General features: G+C 44.2%; 1 protein-coding gene across 2 annotated transcripts; it reads right to left on the bottom strand.

Moving 5' to 3' along the window:
* Positions 1–1,335: 1,335 nt before the first annotated feature.
* On the bottom strand, positions 1,336–11,760 carry LOC124005953 (protein cornichon homolog 4). Of its 2 annotated transcripts, XM_046315599.1 has the most exons (5): positions 11,637–11,760; positions 11,164–11,232; positions 3,695–3,807; positions 2,566–2,706; positions 1,336–2,373 (listed from the first exon to the last, which is right to left on the bottom strand). In XM_046315599.1, the coding sequence occupies exons 1-5, from the start codon at positions 11,703–11,705 to the stop codon at positions 2,346–2,348; spliced, it is 420 nt and encodes a 139-aa protein (XP_046171555.1). In that variant the 5' UTR covers positions 11,706–11,760; the 3' UTR covers positions 1,336–2,345. The 2 variants fall into 2 exon arrangements, with proteins under 2 accessions (XP_046171555.1, XP_046171556.1); XM_046315600.1 differs by lacking the exon at positions 11,164–11,232 and having other exon boundaries at positions 11,586–11,710.
* Between the last annotated feature and the right edge of the window lie 13,073 nt (positions 11,761–24,833).

Here is a 24,833-nt window from a genome sequence, read left to right as displayed (position 1 = left end):
GCTTAGGCCTCACTGCTGCCAGAAGAAACCATTTTGACCACCTGTGGTTCACAGTTCATAGCATTTGATTATATGGTGGCAATGCTCTTACTCTTCAATCTCCTTGCTAGACCTAGTGAAGCACGTGCTGAGGCTAACTTTCTAATGGGAACGTTTAGGAGGTTATAGTTGTGGAGAGGTTAGGTAGTGGGGGAAGGACTTGCTTAGACTTGCTGTTTGAACTGGGTTGTATCAGCAATGGGGTTGACTGGGTTTTCCTTGACTTTGATCTCATTTATGTGTACACCATTGTGCTGTTTTCATTTTACCTCCATTTCCCTCTTCTCTCCATGCCTCTCACTTGTTCCCTCGTCTTTGGCGCTTACGTTTTTGGTGTATCCACTGTTTTCTCTAGCTGTGGTGAAATTAGCATTTATTTGCTGCTTTGTTTGTTTTTCATTGTCCTGATTTGTTGTTTTCATTGTCCTGATTTGTTATGTGTTCATTACAGGCTGACATTCGTTTTTTTTTTATGGCTTTTGTGAATTTTGTTACTGTTGTTTTCTGTTTCATGTATCACTTCATCTCATATTCCCTGTACTATCATTAGCCTCTTCAACCATTTCATTTTCTATAAGTTAATTTATTTGACCACAATTAATCATGTATGTGTAATGCATTTGTACACAAGTGTCAGATAATGTACAAATTGTTCCTTTTGGACAGTCAAGCAAAATGAGCTTTTCTGATATAGTATGCGCTTTATATCTGTATATGTTATGGCATGTATAATGAGTGCAAGAACAGCATATAGGCTAAGCATTTTTCCGCGACACAGATCTCCCCTGCCCACAGGTCATTACAGCCACCACCAGCTTGTTCGGTTACAGAAGACTGATAGATTTAAAAGACACACCTCAGTACAGATCAAACAGTAAAACAATCACAGATGTGGTGTTCTAGGTTCAGCTTATGCAAGTTTTTGTTCTTTTGAGACTTACCTTATTTTGGGGCTTATTTCCCACTCCTTGCTGTTAACGCTTGACGAGGTGAGAAGCCATCGTTAGGTTTGTTTGTTAGCGGCCAGGTTCGGAAGAATCCATTTTGCATTTAAATGTGTTATTACAAAAAGTGATTGTACTGTTATGTAATGTTGTGTAGAAGATGTATGTATATTTTCAATAAAGCATTCAGGGTTTTAAGACTGTGTGACGTTAATGATTAGCAGCTTACGAAACACAGCCACAGAAATGATTATATTCTCAGAACATGCGTAAATCTCCCCAGGTTTTACTTTGTATTAGACCTACCTCAATACGGGTTGATACAATCTCACAAGAAAAAGACACCCAAGTGTTCTCTTTCAAGTATATTTATTTAAGAAACCCCACAAATTATTTTCAAAAGCAAAAATGAAACTTGACAGTCATTTTAGTTTGAGTTAAACAATCGGAAACACGCGCCCTTCCCCATGGAGTACATTTGGCTGGAACATGGTCATTCTCAAACTGTACAAATAAAGTGTTCACATTGACATACATAGTGATGTGTAATAAATGTGATTCTGTCATACAACTATCATACTATCATAAGGCTTTGATTCAATCTGAAGCGCGATACAAATTTAAAAGGCAATGTTCCCGCATTCGTGATAAATGCTGCATGTCAGCTCAATTGGAAATGGCCTTAAATGAAATTGCGCTTCAGCGCTATGGATTGAATCGAGCCCAAGGTTATATTGCCCATTGATACACAGTCAGAGTGATAAAACCATTTTCCAATCCAGCTGCATGTATTCCCCTGAGGACACTTTTTGTTTTATAATACCAATCAAATGTGCACCTTTCAGCAGTCAGGGGATGTCAGATATATAACTTATTGAAGTTGAGAGAGGCTGCAAGAAAATATAATAGAAATAGATCGCCAAAACGCAGGTTAGAATTCTGCAAAGGATATTCAATTCAAGGATTTTCCAGCATGTTGACAAGAGAAACACACAAAAAAATGGACAATCAAATATGGCATTCACCATGCTGCAAGAGGATGTTCTAGCTGTTGTGATTGGCTCTTGGCTGTAAATGCAAAATCGTATGCACCTGTACAATTGTCATGTTTTCCATCTGCCCAGAGAAGCAGTGCATGGACAGCATTGTTGGACACAGGCTGAACGAAAGAACACACACATACCCATGTGCACAAGCGAGCACGCACACAATTCCAGGGCAGTTATGAGAACACAGAAGGGAGGGGGAGGGTAAGGTCATGTGACTCCAGCTAAGCAGAGGACTGAGGACCAGGACATATTGAACACCACATACTGATTAGTTTGTGATTTGGCCAATTGGATTAAAACAGCCATGGGGATCTCAATCGTTGATCAGTGCCAGGATCATGCTGTGGAGGAGAAAGGAAGTGTGTGACAAGTGATGAAGTGACTATAAAACTAAACTTAAGCTCAGGCTAAACATCAAAGTTATCCTGTACTAAGCAATAAATGAAGAAGCAGTAAGATTAGCTACGTTAGTACTGTAACATATGACAGCGGCTAGCATATAGAATACCAGACAGGAAGGGCCAGTCTCTTACCTGTACAGGTAGATGAAGAAGCAGAGCAGGTGGAAGCCGAGTTTGATCATGGACTCTTTCATGTGAGACTTTAGTTGTCCCCGGTTGTGGATCTCAGTGGGGTCAAACACCCCCATGTTTCCCATGGGCACCTTCCAAACCCTGTCAGATAAACAATAGGTAGAGGAAAACTAACAACACTTGAGACAAAAGAACAACTGCTTGGGGTTGGCATATATCTCTAAGAGTTGGGGAGTTTGAAAAGGGCTTACATGGGCTAGGGTAGTTATAGTATTACTTGTGGGTGCTGGACTTCCTGCTGAGCAGGATGTAAATTTCAATAACGTCACTTCCTGGGGGAAGTTCAATAACCTCACTGATTTCTGGGGGAAGGCAGACACAGTGAGCCACCTAGTCCAGATTGGTGAAGAGATAGAGAATGTGGAGTTGTAGGTACCTGGGAACCATCATGGACAGCACACCCTCTGTTAATGCAACACTCAGAACATCATACACCTGCCATATAGAGAGTGTGCTGGCTTTCTGTTTCCTGGCCTGGTACGGTGGGCAGTCGGTGGCTAATAAGGGTGTCCTCAGGCGGACTGTGAACCTGGGGTTCAAGCTCTGCGGGCTGCAATGCAGGGGGCTTCCGAGCCACTATGATAAACAGGCAAGGGACAAGGCCAAGAGCATCATAGAGGAACCCACACACAATCTTGCCCAATGATTTGAGCTGCTGCCCTCCAGAAGGCGATTAAGCACTGTTCAGTAAGAATAGGAGGAAGGCAAGTTTCATTCCATTAGCCATCAGTCTGGTAAACAGTGGGACATAGGACAGACGCAGGCCCAATACACGGTCAGACAGTAGAATATGTGAAAATGGAAATGTGTGATTTGTATACTAACTTTCCAGTTTTCAGTACTGCATGTAATTTATTGTGTTGTGTTTGTATGCTGACGTCACAAAATGAATTGATTTTTTTTTAAAATAAAGTGTGTAAGGTTTACACACAGCCACTGATGACATCTCTGCCTGGACCCCCTCACTCCTCATACACAAAAGTGGCTTTACTGTTCACATAAGAAAAGAAGTTGCCGTTGATCATTAACATTCAGTTGTCATCTCAAACAGCGGGTACGGTGTATTTACCTGTACATGTTCCATGCGGCCACAGGCAGGTTGAGTAGGAAGACAAACCAGTGCAGCGAGACAAGCATCAGCACTGTTGCCAGGGCCTGGCCTACCAGCTCTGGTACAACCCACTGCAGATACACATTATGAAAAGTATATGAGCACAAGCATACAGGACACAACAGATAAAAAGACAACTGGAGACAACGGGCCACAGAAGTCCAATTTGTAAGTCGCTCTGGATAAGAGCGTCTGCTAAATGACTTAAATGTAAAAATGTAAATGTAAGTATAAGTCAGAAAGCTGAAAGTTACTAACTACATGTAGGGTAAATCCATTTGAATTCAGTAACTTTTTGACTGCACCTCTTTTGATTTAAATGAAACCTTCCATATATAGGCCTATTTAACCATTGTAGAAATGCTCAGAAAGTGACTTTTGGGACCTGAATTCCAAAACGAAATAAAGGTGCTCAAAGTTAACCCATTTTACATACCCCCCCCCAATACCACGTCGTCATCACTGGAAATGATAAACGGATGAGATTTATATCATTTAAAAGCTTACAAACAGGGTTGTCAAATTGTTTGATATTTTGTAGATTTATTTTTGTAATATCATTATTATTATTTTTTTTTCCTTTGTCAATTATCTTAAAACGCTATTCGCATATGCTGTAGCTTAGACCCTATTTGACAAGATTTTTGTGTTGTGTCATCGGTTAAGACACAACCTGCTCCCAAATAAAGGGTCGGTGTCATGTTTTGGCTGATAAATGTACACATATGGGAATAAAATTGAAACGTCAAATTTCAAATGGTACCACAAAGATGGTTGGAGGTCCACACATCAGCGAATGTTGACTGGAAAACCTGTTGTTTCAAACTATACTGTCAATCGTCCATAGGAAACCTATTGAAACCATAGAAATATAGATAATAGAATAGGCATAACTATTTACGTTGACAGTCGATGATGGTCATCTTTGTGGTAGTAATTAGAAGTTAAAATGTCAATTCAATTTAAATGTCAATAGTGTACCAGCTAAATTGCAGTGGCCTGAAGGGATAGTTCCATTCTATGAATTATATTTCTATGATTGAAATGACACCCAACCTGTATTCAAGAGCATGTTGTGTCTCAACCGATGGCGGGCACAACACAGAAACCTTAGATGATGTGAAATAGGATATATGAGAATATGAAAATATTTGCTCTTGATCCTTTACATTAAAAGCTTTTAAAAAATGACAATTTATATTCCATTTTTTTTCTCCAAGAAATAACATAGTTTGACAAAACTGTTTGTATGCTTTTAAATGATATTAAACTCCAACTATCTTTTCTAGTGAAGAAGACATGGATGTCTCATGGTATGGTGGGGTACGCAAAATTGGTAAACTGTTAGCATCTTTATCTCCTGAACCTTTTGGCAATCAGGTCCAAAAAGTCACTTTCTGACCACTTTTCCCATGGGCAAACATGTATGGAAAGTTTTGTTTAAATCAAAAAGGGATCCTGACAAAAAAGTGATTTCATTCAAATGGATTTAGGGATGGATTAACGTTTAGAGAATGGTTACCTGAAGGAAAATGGGGAGGGTCATGCTTTATCAATTTTAGTCATGGGGAGGGGTTAGTATTTTCTTAATCTAGTCCAGGGGAGGATTATGTAACTTGTAATACACTGCTCAAAAAAATAAAGGGAACACTTAAACAACACAATGTAACTCCAAGTCAATCACACTTCTGTGAAATCAAACTGTCCACTTAGGAAGCAACACTGATTGACAATACATTTCACATGCTGTTGTTCAAATGGAATAGACAACAGGTGGAAATTATAGGCAATTAGCAAGACACCCCCAATAAAGGACTGGTTCTGTAGGTGGTGACCAGAGACCACTTCTCAGTTCATATGCTTCCTGGCTGATGTTTTGGTCACTTTTGAATGCTGGTGGTGCTTTCACTCTAGTGGTAGCATGAGACGGAGTCTACAATCCACACAAGTGGCTCAGGTAGTGCAGCTCATCCAGGATGGCACATCAATGCGAGCTGTGGCAAGAAGGTTTGCTGTGTCTGTCAGTGTAGTGTCCAGAGCATGGAGGCGCTACCAGGAGACAGGCCAGTACATCAGGAGATGTGGAGGAGGCCGTAGGAGGGCAACAACCCAGCAGCAGGACCACTACCTCCGCCTTTGTGCAAGGAGGAGCAGGAGGCGCACTGCCAGAGCCCTGCAAAATGACCTCCAGCAGGCCACAAATGTGCATGTGTCTGCTCAAATGGTCAGAAACAGACTACAGGGCCCGACGTCCACAGGTGGGGGTTGTGCTTACTACAGCCCAACACCGTGCAGGACGTTTGGCATTTGCCAGAGAACACCAAGATTGGCAAATTCGCCACTTGTGCCCTGTGCTCTTCACAAATGAAAGCCGGTTCACACTGAGCACATGTGACAGACGTGACAGAGTCTGGAGACGCCGCGGAGGACGTTCTGCTGCTTGCAACATCCTCCAGCATGACCGGTTTGGCGGTGGGTCAGTCATGGTGTGGGGTGGCATTTCTTTGGGGGGCCGCACAGCCCTCCATGTGCTTGCCAGAGGTAGCCTGACTGCCAATTAGGTACCGAGATGAGATCCTCAGACCCCTTGTGAGACCATATGCTGGTGCAGTTGGCCCTGGGTTCCTCCTAATGCAAGACAATGCTAGACCTCATGTGGCTGGAGTGTGTCAGCAGTTCCTGCAAGAAGAAGGCATTGATGCTATGGACAGGCCCGCCCGTTCCCCAGACCTGAATCCAATTGAGCACATCTGGGACATCATGTCTCGCTCCATCCACCAACGCCATGTTGCACCACAAACTGTCCAGGAGTTGGCGGATGCTTTAGTCCAGATCTGGGAGGAGATCCCTCAGGAGACCATCCGCCACCTCATCAGGAGCATGCCCAGGCGTTGTAGGGAGGTCATACAGGCACGTGGAGGCCACACACACTACTGAGCCTCATTTTGACTTGTTTTAAAGGACATTACATCAAAGTTGGATCAGCCTGTAGTGTGGTTTTCCACTTTAATTTTGAGTGTGACTCCAAATCCAGACCTCCATGGGTTGATAAATTTGATTTCCATTGATAGTGTTAGTGTGATTTTGTTGTCAGCACATTCAGCTATGTAAAGAAAAAAGTATTTAATAAGAATATTTAATTCATTCAGATCTAGGATGTGTTATTTTAGTGTTCCCTTAAATTTTTTGAGCAGTGTAGATTGAAATGTCAATATTTCTGAGATTTAGAAGTCGTTGCTTATTAGGCTATATATCAATGTGTGTCCGATACCACCCCTCATCTCTGATTCTCCGCTGGGCAGTCAATATCAAGTGGGCTATTTAGCGTGGTCTCAATCAAACGATCCATAGCCTATCGGCTATGAAGTCCATGCTTGAGAAGCACAGAGCAAAGTTATATTTCTAAGATAGCTGCTGGGATGGTGTAAATGAAACTAGACTGCATTACACACTGCAATGGATAATCCAACCCTGAGCCCCGGCCTGCTCTGCTTTTGCTAATCAAAAATGTTTTTGTTTGCTGTCTAACCAATGGCTGTGCTGTGTAGGACTACAGTGGCAGTTCAGGAGAGTCAAAGTTGCTATCCACTTTGTGTGTTAATTAGTATTTTGGGTATAGGGGAGGGCTGATTTTCTTAAGCGTTCAGGGAGGGTTTAGGTGAAATAAATTTTACTGTAGGGAGGGCCAGCCATTTTCATTTCCGAGAGGTCCGATTTTCTCCATGTAACCCTTATTCTAAAGAAATAAATCATATTTCACTCCCTTAAACCTATACCAACATTAACAAAATATGAGGTTCTGTCTCATGTCTGCTCTGCACCCAGGTGCACAGCTTGTACTTATCATGAGTCCTATAGAGTACCACAGTATGAGTCATAATACCCATGGAATCAAGCGGTCGAACAGGGAAATGGTTCCAATAAATTTTCCACCATTGCTTTTTCCCCATTGGGAATTTCAGAAACACTTAAAATAATCAAAGCAATGTTTTTTTGTCACTTGTGCCAAATACAACAAGTGTAGTAGACCTTGCAGTGAAATGCTTACTAGCCAACAGGGCAAATTTTAAGTAAAAAATAGGTATTAGGTGAACAATAGATAAGTAAAGAAAATTAAATTTAAAAAACAACAGTAAAAATACATTGAAAAATAACAGTATCAAGGCTATATACAGGCACCGGTTAGTCAGGCTAATTGAGGTAGTATGCACATGTAGGTATGGTTAAAGTGACTATGCATATATGATAAACAGAGAGTAGCAGTAGCATAAAAGAGGGGTTGGCGGGTGGTGGGACACAATGCAGATAGTTCGGGTAGCCAATGTGCGGGCGCACCGGTTAGTCAGGCTAATTGAGGTAGTATGTACACGAATGTAAAGTTAAAGTGACTATGCATATATGATAAATAGAGAGTAGCCATGTAAAAGAGGGGTTGGGGGAGACACACACACACACACACACACACACACACACACACACACACACACACACACACACACACACACACACACACACACACACACACACACACACACACACACACACACACACACACACACACACACACACACACACACACAATGCAAATAGTCCCGGTAGCCATTTGATTACCTGTTCAGGAGTCTTACGGCTTGGGGGTAAAAGCTGTTGAGAAGCCTTTTGGTCCTAGACTTGGCGCTCCGGTACCGCTTGCCATGCGGTAGTAGAGAGAACAGTCTATGACTGGGATGGCTGGGGCCTTTGACAATTTTTAGGGCCTTCCTCTGACACCGCCTGGTGTAGAGATCCTGGATGGCAGGCAGCTTAGCCCCAGTGATGCACTGGGCCGTACGCACTACCCTCTGTAGTGCCTTGCGGTCGGAGGTCAAGCAGTTGCCGTCCAAGGCAGTGATGCTCTTGATGTTGCAGCTGTAGAACATTTTGAGGATATGAGGACCCGATGCAAAATCTTTTTAGTTTCCTGAGGGGGAATAGGCTTTGTCGTTCTCTTCACAACTGTCTTGGTGTGTTTGGACCATTCTAGTTTGTTGGTGATGTGGACACCAAGGAACTTGAAGCTCTCAACCTGCTCCACTACAGCCCCGTCGATGAGAATGGGGGCGTGAACGGTCCTCCTTTTCCTGTAGTCCACAATCATCTCCTTAGTCTTGGTTACGTTGAGGGATAGGTTATTATTCTTGCACCACACGGCCAGGTCTCTGACCTCCACCCTATAGGCAGTCTTGTTGTTGTCAGTGATCAGGCCTACCACTGTTGTATGGCCTGCAAACTTAATGACGGGGGTCTTCGACAATTAATGATGGTGTTGGAGTCATGCCTGGTCACACAGTCGTGGGTGAACAGGGAGTACAGGAGGGGACTGAGCAAGCACCCCTGAGGGGCTCCAGTGTTGAGGATCAGCGTGGCAGATGTGTTGCTACCTACCCTCACCACCTGGGGGCGGCCCGTCAGGGAGTCCAGGATCCAGTTGCAGAGGGAGGTATTTAGTCCCAGGGTCCTTAGCTTAGTGATGAGATTTGAGGGTACTATGGTGTTGAATGCTGAGCTGTAGTCAATGAATAGCACTCTCACATAGGTGTTCCTTTTGTCCAGGTGGGAAAGGGCAGTGTGGAGTGCAATAAAGTTTGCATCATCTGTGGATCTGTTTGGGTGGTATGCAAATTGAGTGGGTCTAGGGTTTCTGGGATAATAGTGTTGATGTGAGCCATTACCAGCCTTTCGAAGCACTTCATGGCTACGGACGTGAGTGCTACGGGTCTGTAGTCATTTAGGTGGGTTTCCTTAAGTGTTCTTGGGCACAGGAACTTGGTGGTCTGCTTGAAACATGTTGGTATTACAGACTCAATCAGGGACATGTTGAAAATGTCAGTGAAGACACCTGCCAGTTGGTCAGCCCGGAGCACACGTCCTGGTAATCCGTCTGGCCCCGCGGCCTTGTGATTGTTAACCTGTTTAAAGATCTTCCTCACAGCGGCTACGGAGAGCTTGATCAGTCGTCCGGGAACAGCTGATGCTCTCATGCATGCCTCATGCATGCATAAGGGCTGTGTTTCATGACTTTTATCAATATATTTGCCTGTATTTACCCACCAAAAATAAAATGCTAATTAGCTGCTGATGTGGCTATCATAAAGACCTACAAATGCAATGATGATCTGGACCGGACTGCTATTTTGATAAGTCACCTTGTCCGAGATAGATTTACATGGTTATCAAAACATCTTGACAGGGTAAGCCTACACGAAACCCAGCCCTTATTTGAAGTGTTTCTAAAAATCCCCTTCGGGAAAAATTAATGGTTGAAAACGATTGAAACCACTTTCCTGTTTGACAGGTTTTATGGGTATTATGACACCTCCACTGTGGGGCTCTATGGCACTCCACATCCCTTTTTGCAGTTGGAAATGTCCTGACCCTACCCAAATGGTCTGTCTAAACGTAAATACACTTCGCTTGCAATAGGATTTTGGAAATGTTTGGAACTTAATAAAAATGCTCCGCCATTTCCTGGTTGCTAAAATTCTACGTTAGCGTAATTTCAGTTTCTCACAAAACAAGCCAGTATAGTGTAGAGAATCATTGTAGCGTCTAAACTGCTGTGAAATATATTTTCCATAAGCAAAAATATTGTATTTTCATCTGTTTGAATGAACATGGTGTACAAAACCTAAAGTAAAGGCGCGACAACTAAATGTAACGGAAGCATAGGATGCGCACACACAACAGAGCTACCCTTTCTTAGACTTGCTTTCAATGAGAATGACAGGTCTATAACCAGTAGCCAAAAAGTTACATATTGCAGCTTTAACACAAAGGATACACTTACAGTACACAGTTTGGCAAAGTTACATCCTGCTGTGTAATTATTTTATTTTTTAAATACTCCAGACGGAATCGAATGTTCCAATTGAAGGGAGTTCGATTTAGCTCGCCCGGTTAACCCGTTCTGTGGTAAAAAAAAAAATGATTGCATTCGTTTTGACCACAGGCGGACTCCCGGATTTGTGGAGTGGGTAACAAGGTGGGATATCTCTCTTTATTAGCTGGGTGCTCTGCCAGCAATTACCTAAAACGAAGTCCCAATTTCAAGATCATTGGGAAACGGCGGCACACCAAAATGTGGCCCAGTGATGCTCGATTTACGATTCACAAGTGTATCTTTTGGTATTTGAAATATTATTTATCGCTAATGTGAAAGCTAAATCCCAGACGTTTTCAAAGCCTTATCGCAAACGAGATTGAATGTTTCTAACCGTTAAAACAGTGTCGGGATTATATAATTTACAGTGAGCCAGCGGTGGTCTACACCTTTAACCGAGAGCCCCAAAGGAAGGCTATGCCCCCTGGGTTCTCGAGAGCCAGCTAGCTGTGTGTGCATGCAAAAATATATATATATTTGAAAGATGACCCATGACAACTGTGCTTACTCTGTTTAACTTCGAACAGCAGGCTCGTGCATTGATGTAGTCACACTCTAGATCGGAGAGGGTAATTATCTATTCATGAAGTTAAGGTATGTAAAACTGTGGGCAGCGATGCATCAGGCTAGCTATACAGTAACAGTTTCTCTATATTCTTGAATGTCAGCTAACTCAAGCGAGGAAGCCATTGAATGTGTGAGAAACAAGGACTAACAGTCTAAGCGTACAGTAACCACTGAACTTTTGCTGGGGGAAAAACAAGCTGCAGATACCGCATCTAAAATATGTCAACACTGCTGTTTATCAAGACAGAGCAGCACGGATTGGATTGATCCGGATTGATGCCAACGTTAACTGGCACCGTCTGCCACAGACAGGTGCCCACAAAGCACGAGCGCTAAAAACGTATTGATCATAACAAAGCATACCAATGGTGATCCAGTACACAACGTATTAGCTAACGTTCAAGCAAAGGATACGAAGTACACAGCCAGAAAAATCAAAGCACAGCAGTCGACCAGCGATAGAATGAACACAGCCGCCTCCATCTTTCGTCTTCCGCATTCACTGCTATTTCCGGTTATTTTGAAAATAGGTGCAAATTGTTAGTTAGCTTTTACCTATGCTGCCACCTCTCGTACTGTAGTAGATAGTACAAACTACCGCCCATGAGACAGACCTACAGTATAATACAAATAAAAATAGCCTACAGTACAAAGCATAGCCTGCAGTGAACTACATGTAGTTCAACTAGCACCGCAAGTTTAAGACCATATGCTATACTCCTTCTTTTACGTCTGGTCTTAACAAGAGATGGGTCACCGTTGTTTGATACTGGTTTCCTTTATTTATTTGGCGTGGCCTATGGCCAAATAGTAACCTGTGTTGAGTCTGGTTAATAAACTGGGAATTCGTAAACGCAATCCATTAGTTCATTTAGGATCTAGCCAGGTCATGACAATATTTTTACTGACCAGAATATGACTATTTTTCTGACCACCATACGAGCAGTTGGTCATAATTGTGACCTCTATATTATGTCCTATGTTATGCAGCCAACTGGTCACAGTTAAAATCTCATCATAACCTGGTAACGACCACCTGACTACAGCTTGTGACCTACACAAAAGGGTTCTTCAGCTGTCCACGTAGAACCCTCTGTGGAAAGGGTTCTACCTGGAACCAAAAAGGGTTCTTCAAAGGGTTCTCCTATGAGGACAGCCGAATAAACCTTTAAGGTTCTAGATAACACCTTTTTTTAAAGAGTGTACTGTAAAATGTATTGCTGAGGATAAAGTTGGATATTGAAAACATTGTTCATTACATTTCTATTTGTTTCCATAGTCAGCAATTAAAGTTAATCTGCAACATATTCTTACATTTTAAACAGATCAAGCAATGGCAAAAATAAATCTAAATCACAATTTTTTGCACATCGGCATACAGTAATTGTTTCATAATTCACCCACAGACATTACGTGCATAGAAAGACTGGGACACAGAGTATATATATAAAGGCCAATTGTATTATTTGATTAATGATTAATAAGCATGGTTTGATGGGGTAAGAGCCTCATCAAGGTCCTCTGAGCACAGAAGGCGATCTGGAGCGTAGTGGCTCTCTTGAAGAGTCGTGTGATGAGTCAGATCTATAGTGAAGAGAATCAGCACATTACATCTGTATCAATTTTGTATTTTAAAAGAAAACTAGAAAAGGACAATCTTGAAGAAACTTTGTGGACTCAGTTGCCTATAGGTACAGTGCCTTGCGAAAGTATTCAGCCCCCTTGAACTTTGCGACCTTTTGCCACATTTCAGGCTTCAAACATAAAGATATAAAACTGTATTTTTTTGTGAAGAATCAACAACAAGTGGGACATAATCATCAAGTGGAACGACACTGGACTTTGACTTAGCCATTCTAACACCTGGATATGTTTATTTTTGAACCATTCCATTGTAGATTTTGCTTTATGTTTTGGATCATTGTCTTGTTGGAAGACAAATCTCCGTCCCAGTCTCAGGTCTTTTGCAGACTCCATCAGGTTTTCTTCCAGAATGGTCCTGTATTTGGCTCCATCCATCTTCCCAACAATTTTAACCATCTTCCCTGTCCCTGCTGAAGAAAAGCAGGCCCAAACCATGATGCTGCCACCACCATGTTTGACAGTGGGGATGGTGTGTTCAGGGTGATGAGCTGTGTTGCTTTTACGCCAAACATAACGTTTTGCATTGTTGCCAAAAAGTTCAATTTTGGTTTCATCTGACCAGAGCACCTTCTTCCACATGTTTGGTGTGTCTCCCAGGTGGCTTATGGCAAACTTTAAACAACACTTTTTATGGATATCTTTAAGAAATGGCTTTCTTCTTGCCACTCTTCCATAAAGGCCAGATTTGTGCAATATACGACTGATTGTTGTCCTATGGACAGAGTCTCCCACCTCAGCTGTAGATCTCTGCAATTCATCCAGAGTGATCATGGGCCTCTTGACTGCATCTCTGATCAGTCTTCTCCTTGTATGAGCTGAAAGTTTAGAGGGACGGCCAGGTCTTGGTAGATTTGCAGTGGTCTGATCCTTCCATTTCAATATTATCGCTTGCACAGTGCTCCTTTGGATGTTTAAAGCTTGGGAAATAATTTTGTATCGAAATCCGGCTTTAAACTTCTTCACAACCTGCCTGAAGTACCTGCCTGGTGTGTTCCTTGTTCTTCATGATGCTCTCTGCACTTTTAATGGACCTCTGAGACTATCACGGTGCAGGTGCATTTATACGGAGACTTGATTACACACAGGTGGATTGTATTTATCATCATTAGTCATTTAGGTCAACATTGGATCATTCAGAGATCCTCACTGAACTTCTGGAGAGAGTTTGCTGCACTGAAAGTAAAGGGGCTGAATAATTTTATATAAACTCAGCACAAAAATAAATGTCCCCTTTTCAGGACCCTGTCTTTCAAAGATAATTCGTAAAAATCCATATAACTTCACAGATCTTCATTGTAAAGTGTTTAAACACTGTTTCCCATGCTTGTTCAATGAACCATAAACAATTAATGAACATGCACCAGTGGAACGGTCGTTAAGACACTAACAGCTTAGGCAATTAAAGTCACAGTTATGAAAACTTAGGACACTGAAGAGGCCTTTCTACTGACTCTGAAAAACACCAAAAGAAAGATGCCCAGGGTCCCTGCTCATCTGCGTGAACATGCCTTAGGCATGCTGTAAGGAGGCATGAGGACTACAGATGTGGCCAAATAAATTGCAATGTCCGTATAGTGAGACGCCTAAGACAGCGCTACAGGGAGACAGGACGGACAGCTGATCGTCCTCGCTGTGGCAGACCATGTGTAACAACATCTGCACAGGATCGGTACATCCAAACATCACACCTGTGGGACAGGTAAAGGATGGCAACAACAACTGCCCGAGTTACACTAGGAATGCACAATCCCTCCATCAGTACTCAGACTGTCCGCAATAGACTGAGAGAGGCTGGATTGAGAGCTTGTAGGCCTGTTGTAAGGCAGGTCCTCACCAGACATCACCGGCAACAACATCGCCTATGGGCAAAAACCCACCGTCGCTGGACCAGACAGGACTGGCAAAAAGTGCTCTTCACTGACGAGTCGTGTTTTTGTTTTTGATGGTCGGATTCATTTTTATTGTCAAAGGAATGAGCGTTACACCGTGCGTTACTCTGGAGCAGGATCGATATGGAGGTGGAGGGTCCGTCGTGGTCTGGGGCGGTGTGTCACAGCATCATCGGATTGAGCCTGTTGTCATTGCAGGCAATCTCAACGCTGTGCGTGACAGGGAAGACATCTTCCTCCCTCATGTGGTACCCTTCCTGTAGGCTCATCATGACATGACCCTCCAGCATGACAATTCCACCAGCCATACTGTTAATTATGTGAGTGATTTCCTGCAAGACAGGAATGTCAGTGTTCTGCCATGGCCAGCGAAGAGACCGGATCTCAATCCCATTGAGCATGTCTGGGACCAAGAGGGTGAGGGCTAGGGCCATTCCCACTAGAAATGTCTGGGAACTTGCAGGTGCCTTGGTGGAAGAGTGGGGTAACATCTCACAGCAAGAACTGACAAATCTGGTGCAGTCCATGAGGAGGAGATGCACTGCAGTACTTAATGCAGCTGGTGGCTTCACCAGATTCTGACTGTTACTTTTGATTTTGACCCCCCCCATTTGTTCAGGGACACATTATTTCATTTCTGTTAGTCACATGTCTGTGGAACTTGTTCAGTTTATGTCTCAGTTTTTGAATCTTGTTATGTTCATACAAGTATTTACACATGTTAAGTTTGCTGAAAATAAACGCAGTTGGCAGTGAGAGGACGTTTCTTTTTTTGCCGAGTTAACATATTTACATTTAAGTCATTTAGCAGACGCTCTTATCCAGAGCGACTTACAAATTGGTGCATTCACATAAATTCACACAAATTCACACAATCAACATATCCTAAATATATATCCTAAATATAGTTTCGGCTTTGTGAACAAGGAAAGACAGAGTTTGCTCTCTGAAAGGTTTCTTCAGTCGTTGCCCGTATATTGGTCTCAAAACACTGGCTGGCCACGCAATCTTTCTATTTCCCACACTCTATCTAGACAAGTCTCTCAGTCATATTGTTTGGCTACTTTTCACTCTCATATGCATCACAAATGCCATTGTAACATTTATATCAACCAAAACCTGTCGCAGTAGTACAAATATTAGACCGTGATTGCATTGTTTGATTAAAATGTTTTATTAAGAGAGTGAACGGTGAAACTTCTTGCCACCACACCCATTCTCCATTACTCTTTAGTGTATTTCGGAGGTCAGAGATTCCATTGCAGAGTAGTATGCAGCCCTGCTTGAGTTACAAAGTAAAGGTGACTTGAGAATAGAAATGACACATAGCACTGCCAAAGTACCAGATATTGGTACTGCTTTGTTTAGTGTTGGCAACTATATGCGTATTGGGGTATAATGTCCAGCTAGACGCCAGTGAAGCTATGGCCTTTGCTCTAGGCTCATTCAACCAAAAATCTAATGAGGAGTATCTCTACAAAGTTCTGAGCACACACTGAGCACACACACCTTTTGGTTGTATTGTTATATAAATTCTCTATAAGGTTCTGCTGTTTGTGTTTTCCATTGGTCATGTTGTAATGATAATGGTTGTCAAGGATCGCTGTAACCTACTGTATGTTGTTGTTAATTGTATGATTGTTAATGAACCAGTGAACTTGTTCTTGCCATTACAGATCATGATTGGAAAGGAATTCATCTTGAATGCACGGATCAGACTAACCAATTGCAAAAAGGGAGAGGTGCAGAAAGATAGTCCCTCTGGCACTGATAAAGCAATGGTGAAAACGAAGGTAAAGTGTTTATCACTGCTTAGATTATTCAATTATAATGGCACCATACTAACACAGTAATAGCCTATAGGACAACATAAATAACAATAGGTAACACTTGGCACCCAGCATCATAACACATTATGACACGGTCATAACCATGTCATAACAGCTGACATACCTTGTCCTAAACTGTCATAATATGGTCAAAACACTGTCAGGACACATATATTGAAATCTGTTGTGACATATATTGCGTTGTTTCATGGCTGGTTATGACACCTACAGAAGAGTGTTAAAACCCACAAAACCTGCCACGGTAGTTATTTTATGGCAGCTTATGACGCCTACATAAAGGTTTCAAAACTCATTAAACCTACCACACAAGACAAAACATGCCATTTTACATTTGACATTTGAGTCATTTAGCAGACGCTCTGATCCAGAGCGACTTCCATTACACCATAGACTACTTTTCAACATGATGTTTATGTTATGTAACATTTACTGAAATTGACCATATTCAATTATTTTTGTAATTGCGCACAAATTGATGTCAGACATGCACCGACCCCAATGCTCTGTTGCTGATGACTGGGATGACTGCAGGAGAAAATTTCAGAAGCAGGACAAGACCTCCTTTTTTTGACTGATGACTGACATAACGGCATGCCAAAACATGATAGGCCTATACGATTATGATGGTCATAATGCTTCTTGACAGTATCATAAAGTGCATTTTCTTAGTCCAAGTAAAGTGGCACAGGATGGTCATAATGCTTCATGACAGTTTCATAAAGTGTATTTTCTACAAGTTATTTAAAATATGAGGGGGAAAAAAACATGACTTTAAACAATTCATTACAACAACAATGGACTTAAGAAACACATTTTCAAATGAAAGGAAACTTCTTGACGGGGAAAAAAGACATTTGATTAAATGTGGGTTTTCACACTCTTATGTAGGTGTCATCTCCAAACATAACATAACGCAATATATTTATTATTTATTTATTCTGTTTCAAATGTTGGGGTGCCGCTTTGTAGTGTTGCTATACAAGAGCAAAATGGTGCTTTTCGGGCGAAATAGGCAGCTTCAAGTCCATGGAAAATCTAGTGACTGATTTCGACGAAAAATTGGCAGTGTGTTTCCGAAATGTCAACACCCAAACGGAGAACATTGCCCCTGTAAACATTATCGCCGAGGACACAACGTTGAGGAACGACGAGTGAGTATGCGAAGTGACTCCGGGCCAAAGTTAATTTGTAACAACACTGTTCCTCTCTAGCAACACAGTATCAAATGTCAATAAATAAACAAATGACAATAAATAGCGTCCAACTCATAAATGCTGTCACGAGTATTGATGGTTGATGCAAGCTGCCGGCATTCAACATTGTATCAGATAAGCTTATATCATATTTACACCTATTCGAGAATATTGCTATAGGCTTACAGTTATGCTAAATTCACTTCACTGGATGTTTACGTTTATAATTATGCTTTTTCCCCCATGCATTTGTAACAGTATAATTTTAAACCGTCCCCTCGCCCATACCCGGGCGCGAACCAGGGACCTTCTGCACACATCAACAACAGTCACCCTCGAAGCATCGTTACCCATCGCTCCACAAAAGCCGCGGCCCTTGCAGAGCAAGGGGAAACACTACTTCAAGGTCTCAGAGCAAGTGACGTAACCGATTGAAACGCTATTTAGCGCGCACCGCTAACTAAGCTAGCCGTTTCACATCCGTTACACATTATTGTTGCTCTGCACGTACTGTCAGTTGCGCTGATGACTTGTCAATAAGCAATGTTCAAATCAAATCAAATCAAAATCAAATCAAATCTAATTTTATTTGTCACATACACATGGTTAGCAGATGTTAATGCGAGTGTAGCGAAATGCTTGTGCTTCTAGTTCCGACAATGCAGTGATAACCAACAAGTAATCTAACTAACAATTCCAAAACTACTGTCTTATACACAGTGTAAGGGGATAAGGAACATGTACATAAGGATATATGAATGAGTGATGGTACAGAGCAGCATACAGTAGATGGTATCGAGTACAGTATATACATATGAGATGAGTGTGTAGACAAAGTAAACAAAGTGGCATAGTTAAAGTGGCTAGTGATACATGTGTTACATAAGGATGCAGTCGATGATGTAGAGTACAGTATATACATATGCATATAGGAAGAAATAGGAAGAAAAATAAATAAATATATATATATTTATATATATATACATTTACATTTAAGTCATTTAGCAGACGCTCTTATCCAGAGCGACTTACAAATTGGTGCATTCACCTTATGACATCCAGTGGAACAACCACTTTACAATAGTGCATCTAAGTATTTTAAGGGGGGTGAGAAGGACTACTTTATCCTATCCTAGGTATTCCTTAAAGAGGTGGGGTTTCAGGTGTCTCCGGAAGGTGGTGATTGACTCCGCTATCCTGGCGTCGTGAGGGAGTTTGTTCCACCATTGGGGAGCCAGAGCAGCGAACAGTTTTGACTGAGCTGAGCGGGAACTGTACTTCCTCAGTGGTAGGGAGGCGAGCAGGCCAGAGGTGGATGAACGCAGTGCCCTTATTTGGGTGTAGGGCCTGATCAGAGCCTGGAGGTACTGAGGTGCCGTTCCCCTCACAGCTCCGTAGGCAAGCACCATGGTCTTGTAGCGGATGCGAGCTTCAACTGGAAGCCAGTGGAGAGAGCGGAGGAGCGGGGTGACGTGAGAGAACTTGGGAAGGTTGAACACTAGATGGGCTGCGGCGTTCTGGATGAGTTGTAGGGGTTTAATGGCACAGGCAGGGAGCCCAGCCAACAGCGAGTTGCAGTAATCCAGACGGGAGATGACAAGTGCCTGGATTAGGACCTGCGCCGCTTCCTGTGTGAGGCAGGGTCGTACTCTGCGGATGTTGTAGAGCATGAACCTACAGGAACGGGCCACCGCCTTGATGTTAGTTGAGAACGACAGTTTGTTGTCCAGGATCACGCCAAGGTTCTTAGCGCTCTGGGAGGAGGACACAATGGAGTTGTCAACCGTGATGGCGAGATCATGGAACGGGCAGTCCTTCCCCGGGAGGAAGAGCAGCTCCGTCTTGCCGAAGTTCAGCTTGAGGTGGTGATCCGTCATCCACACTGATATGTCTGCCAGACATGCAGAGATGCGATTCGCCACCTGGTCATCAGAAGGGGGAAAGGAGAAGATTAATTGTGTGTCGTCTGCATAGCAATGATAGGAGAGACCATGTGAGGTTATGACAGAGCCAAGTGACTTGGTGTATAGCGAGAATAGGAGAGGGCCTAGAACAGAGCCCTGGGGGACACCAGGTGAGAGCGCGTGGTGAGGAGACAGATTCTCGCCACGCCACCTGGTAGGAGCGACCTGTCAGGTAGGACGCAATCCAAGCGTGGGCCGCGCCGGAGATGCCCAACTCGGAGAGGGTGGAGAGGAGGATCTGATGGTTCACAGTATCGAAGGCAGCCGATAGGTCTAGAAGGATGAGAGCAGAGGAGAGAGAGTTAGCTTTAGCGGTGCGGAGCGCCTCCGTGATACAGAGAAGAGCAGTCTCAGTTGAATGACTAGTCTTGAAACCTGACTGATTTGGATCAAGAAGGTCATTCTGAGAGAGATAGCGGGAGAGCTGACCAAGGACGGCACGTTCAAGAGTTTTGGAGAGAAAAGAAAGAAGGGATACTGGTCTGTAGTTGTTGACATCGGAGGGATCGAGTGTAGGTTTTTTCAGAAGGGGTGCAACTCTCGCTCTCTTGAAGACGGAAGGGACGTAGCCAGCGGTCAGGGATAAGTTGATGAGCGAGGTGAGGTAAGGGAGAAGGTCTCCGGAAATGGTCTGGAGAAGAGAGGAGGGGATAGGGTCGAGCGGGCAGGTTGTTGGGCGGCCGGCCGTCACAAGACGCGAGATTTCATCTGGAGAGAGGGGAGAAAGAGGTCAGAGCACAGGGTAGGGCAGTGTGAGCAGAACCAGCGGTGTTGTTTGACTTAGCAAACGAGGATCGGATGTCGTCGATCTTCTTTTCAAAATGGTTGACGAAGTCATCTGCAGAGAGAGGAGGAGGGGGGAGGGGGAGGAGGATTCAGGAGGGAGGAGAATGTGGCAAAGAGCTTCCTAGGGTTAGAGGCAGATGCTTGGAATTTAGAGTGGTAGAAAGTGGCTTTAGCAGCAGAGACAGAGGAGGAAAATGTAGAGAGGAGGGAGTGAAAGGATGCCAGGTCCGCAGGGAGGCGAGTTTTCCTCCATTTCCGCTCGGCCTTCCGGAGCCCTGTTCTGTGAGCTCGCATTGAGTCGTCAAGCCACGGAGCGGGAGGGGAGGACCGAGCCGGCCTGGAAGATAGGGGACATAGAGAGTCAAAGGATGCAGAAAGGGAGGAGAGGAGGGTTGAGGAGGCAGAATCAGGAGATAGGTTGAAGAAGGTTTGAGCAGAGGGAAGAGATGATAGGATGGAAGAGGAGAGAGTAGCGGGGGAGAGAGAGCGAAGGTTGGGACGGCGCGATACCATCCGAGTAGGGGCAGTGTGGGAAGTGTTGGATGAGAGCGAGAGGGAAAAGGATACAAGGTAGTGGTCGGAGACTTGGAGGGGAGTTGCAATGAGGTTAGTGGAAGAACAGCATCTAGTAAAGATGAGGTCGAGCGTATTGCCTGCCTTGTGAGTAGGGGGGAAGGTGAGAGGGTGAGGTCAAAAGAGGAGAGGAGTGGAAAGAAGGAGGCAGAGAGGAATGAGTCAAAGGTAGACGTGGGGAGGTTAAAGTCGCCCAGAACTGTGAGAGGTGAGCCGTCCTCAGGAAAGGAGCTTATCAAGGCATCAAGCTCATTGATGAACTCTCCGAGGGGACCTGGAGGGCGATAAATGATAAGGATGTTAAGCTTGAAAGGGCTGGTAACTGTGACAGCATGAAATTCAAAGGAGGCGATAGACAGATGGGTAAGGGGAGAAAGAGAGAATGACCACATGGGAGAGATAAGGATCCCTATGCCACCACCCCGCTGACCAGAAGCTCTCGGGTGTGCGAGAACACGTGGGCGGACGAAGAGAGAGCAGTAGGAGTAGCAGTGTTATCTGTGGTGATCCATGTTTCTGTCAGTGCCAAGAAGTCGAGGGACTGGAGGGAGGCATAGGCTGAGATGAACTCTGCCTTGTTGGCTGCAGATCGGCAGTTCCAGAGGCTACCGGAGACCTGGAACTCCACGTGGGTCGTGCGCGCTGGGACCACCAGATTAGGGTGGCAGCGGCCACGCGGTGTGGAGCGTTTGTATGGTCTGTGCAGAGAGGAGAGAACAGGGATAGACAGACACATAGTTGACAGGCTACAGAAGAGGCTACGCTAATGCAAGGAGATTGGAATGACAAGTGGACTACACGTCTCAAATGTTCAGAAAGTTAAGCTTACGTAGCAAGAATCTTATTGACTAAAATTATTAAAAATGATACAGTACTGCTGAAGTAGGCTAGCTGGCAGTGGCTGCGTTGTTGACTTTGTAGGCTAGCTGACAATGGCTGCGTTGTTGACACTACACTAATCAAGTCGTTCCGTTGAGTGTAGTAGTTTCTACAGTGCTGCTATTCGGGGGCTAGCTGGCTAGCTAGCAGTGTTGATTACGTTACGTTGCGTTAAAAGAACGACAATAGCTGGCTAGCTAACCTAGAAAATCGCTCTAGACTACACAATTATCTTTGATACACAGACGGCTATGTAGCTAGCTATGTAGCTAGCTACGATCAAACAAATCAAACCGTTGTGCTGTAATGAAATTAAATGAAAAATGTGATACTACCTGTGGAGCGAAGCGGAATGCGACCGGGTTGTTGAGTGCGGAAGTTCTATTCAGTAGACGTTGGCTAGCTGTTGGCTAGCTAGCAGTGTCTCCTACGTTAAGGACGACAAATAGCTGGCTAGCTAACCTCGGTAAATTAAGATAATCACTCTAAGACTACACGCTCTAAACTACACAATTATCTTGGATACGAAGACAGCAAAGACAACTATGTAGCTAGCTAACACTACACTAATCAAGTCGTTCAGTTGAGTGTAATAGTTTCTACATATATGAGATGAATAATGTAGGGTAAGTAACATTATATAAGGTAGCATTGTTTAAAGTGGCTAGTGATATATTTACATCATTTCCCATCAATTCCCATTATTAAAATGGCTGGAGTTGGGTCAGTGTCAATGACAGTGTGTTGGCAGCAGCCACTCAGTGTTAGTGGTGGCTGTTTAACAGTCTGATGGCCTTGAGATAGAAGCTGTTTTTCAGTCTCTCGGTCCCAGCTTTGATGCACCTGTACTGACCTCGCCTTCTGGATGATAGCGGGGTGAACAGGCAGTGGTTCGGGTGGTTGATGTCCTTGATGATCTTTATGGCCTTCCTGTAACAACGGGTGGTGTAGGTGTCCTGGAGGGCAGGTAGTTTGCCCCCGGTGATGCGTTGTGCAGTCCTCACTACCCTCTGGAGAGCCTTACGGTTGAGGGCGGAGCAGTTGCCGTACCAGGCGGTGATACAGCCCGCCAGGATGCTCTCGATTGTGCATCTGTAGAAGTTTGTGAGTGCTTTTGGTGACAAGCCGAATTTCTTCAGCCTCCTGAGGTTGAATAGGCGCTGCTGCGCCTTCTTCACGACGCTGTCAGTGTGAGTGGACCAATTCAGTTTGTCTGTGATGTGTATGCCGAGGAACTTAAACTAGCTACCCTCTCCACTACTGTTCCATCGATGTGGATAGGGGGTGTTCCCTCTGCTGTTTCCTGAAGTCCACAATCATCTCCTTAGTTTTGTTGACGTTGAGTGTGAGGTTATTTTCCTGACACCACACTCCGAGGGCCCTCACCTCCTCCCTGTAGGCCGTCTCGTCGTTGTTGGTAATCAAGCCTACCACTGTTGTGTCGTCCGCAAACTTGATGATTGAGTTGGAGGCGTGCGTGGCCACGCAGTCGTGGGTGAACAGGGAGTACAGGAGAGGGCTCAGAACGCACCCTTGTGGGGCCCCGTGTTGAGGATCAGCGGGGAGGAGATGTTGTTGCCTACCCTCACCACCTGGGGGCGGCCCGTCAGGAAGTCCAGTACCCAGTTGCACAGGGCGGGGTCGAGACCCAGGGTCTCGAGCTTGATGACGAGCTTGGAGGGTACTATGGTGTTGAATGCCGAGCTGTAGTCGATGAACAGCATTCTCACATAGGTATTCCTCTTGTCCAGGTGGGTTAGGGCAGTGTGCAGTGTGGTTGAGATTGCATCGTCTGTGGACCTATTTGGGCGGTAAGCAAATTGGAGTGGGTCTAGGGTGTCAGGTAGGGTGGAGGTGATATGGTCCTTGACTAGTCTCTCAAAGCACTTCATGATGACGGAAGTGAGTGCTACGGGCGGTAGTCGTTTAGCTCAGTTACCTTAGCTTTCTTGGGAACAGGAACAATGGTGGCCCTCTTGAAGCATGTGGGAACAGCAGACTGGTATAGGGATTGATTGAATATGTCCGTAAACACACCGGCCAGCTGGTCTGCGCATGCTCTGAGGGCGCGGCTGGGGATGCCGTCTGGGCCTGCAGCCTTGCGAGGGTTAACACGTTTAAATGTCTTACTCACCTCAGCTGCAGTGAAGGAGAGACCGCATGTTTCCGTTGCAGGCCGTGTCAGTGGCACTGTATTGTCCTCAAAGCGGGCAAAAAGTTATTTAATCTGCCTGGGAGCAAGACATCCTGGTCCGTGACTGGGCTGGATTTCATCTTGTAGTCCGTGATTGACTGTAGACCCTGCCACATGCCTCTTGTGTCTGAGCCATTGAATTGAGATTCCACTTTGTCTCTGTACTGACGCTTAGCTTGTTTGATAGCCTTACGGAGGGAATAGCTGCACTGTTTGTATTCAGTCATGTTGCCAGACACCTTGCCCTGATTAAAAGCAGTGGTTCGCGCTTTCAGTTTCACGCGAATGCTGCCATCAATCCACAGTTTCTGGTTAGGGAATGTTTTTATCGTTGCTATGGGAACGACATCTTCGACGCACGTTCTAATGAACTCGCACACCGAATCAGCGTATTCGTCAATATTCCCATCTGACGCAATACGAAACATGTCCCAGTCCACGTGATGGAAGCAGTCTTGGAGTGTAGAGTCAGCTTGGTCTGACCAGCGTTGGACAGACCTCAGCGTGGGAGCCTCTTGTTTTAATTTCTGCCTGTAGGCAGGGATCAGCAAAATGGAGTCGTGGTCAGCTTTCCCGAAAGGGGGGCGGGGCAGGGCCTTATATGCGTCGCGGAAGTTAGAGTAACAATGATCCAAGGTT

The sequence above is a fragment of the Oncorhynchus gorbuscha genome, linkage group LG19 (assembly GCF_021184085.1).
Source record: "Oncorhynchus gorbuscha isolate QuinsamMale2020 ecotype Even-year linkage group LG19, OgorEven_v1.0, whole genome shotgun sequence".
Lineage (NCBI taxonomy): Eukaryota > Metazoa > Chordata > Actinopteri > Salmoniformes > Salmonidae > Oncorhynchus > Oncorhynchus gorbuscha.
The sequence above is the reverse complement of the archived record's forward strand: the minus strand, read 5'-3'. Positions and strand labels throughout refer to the sequence as shown.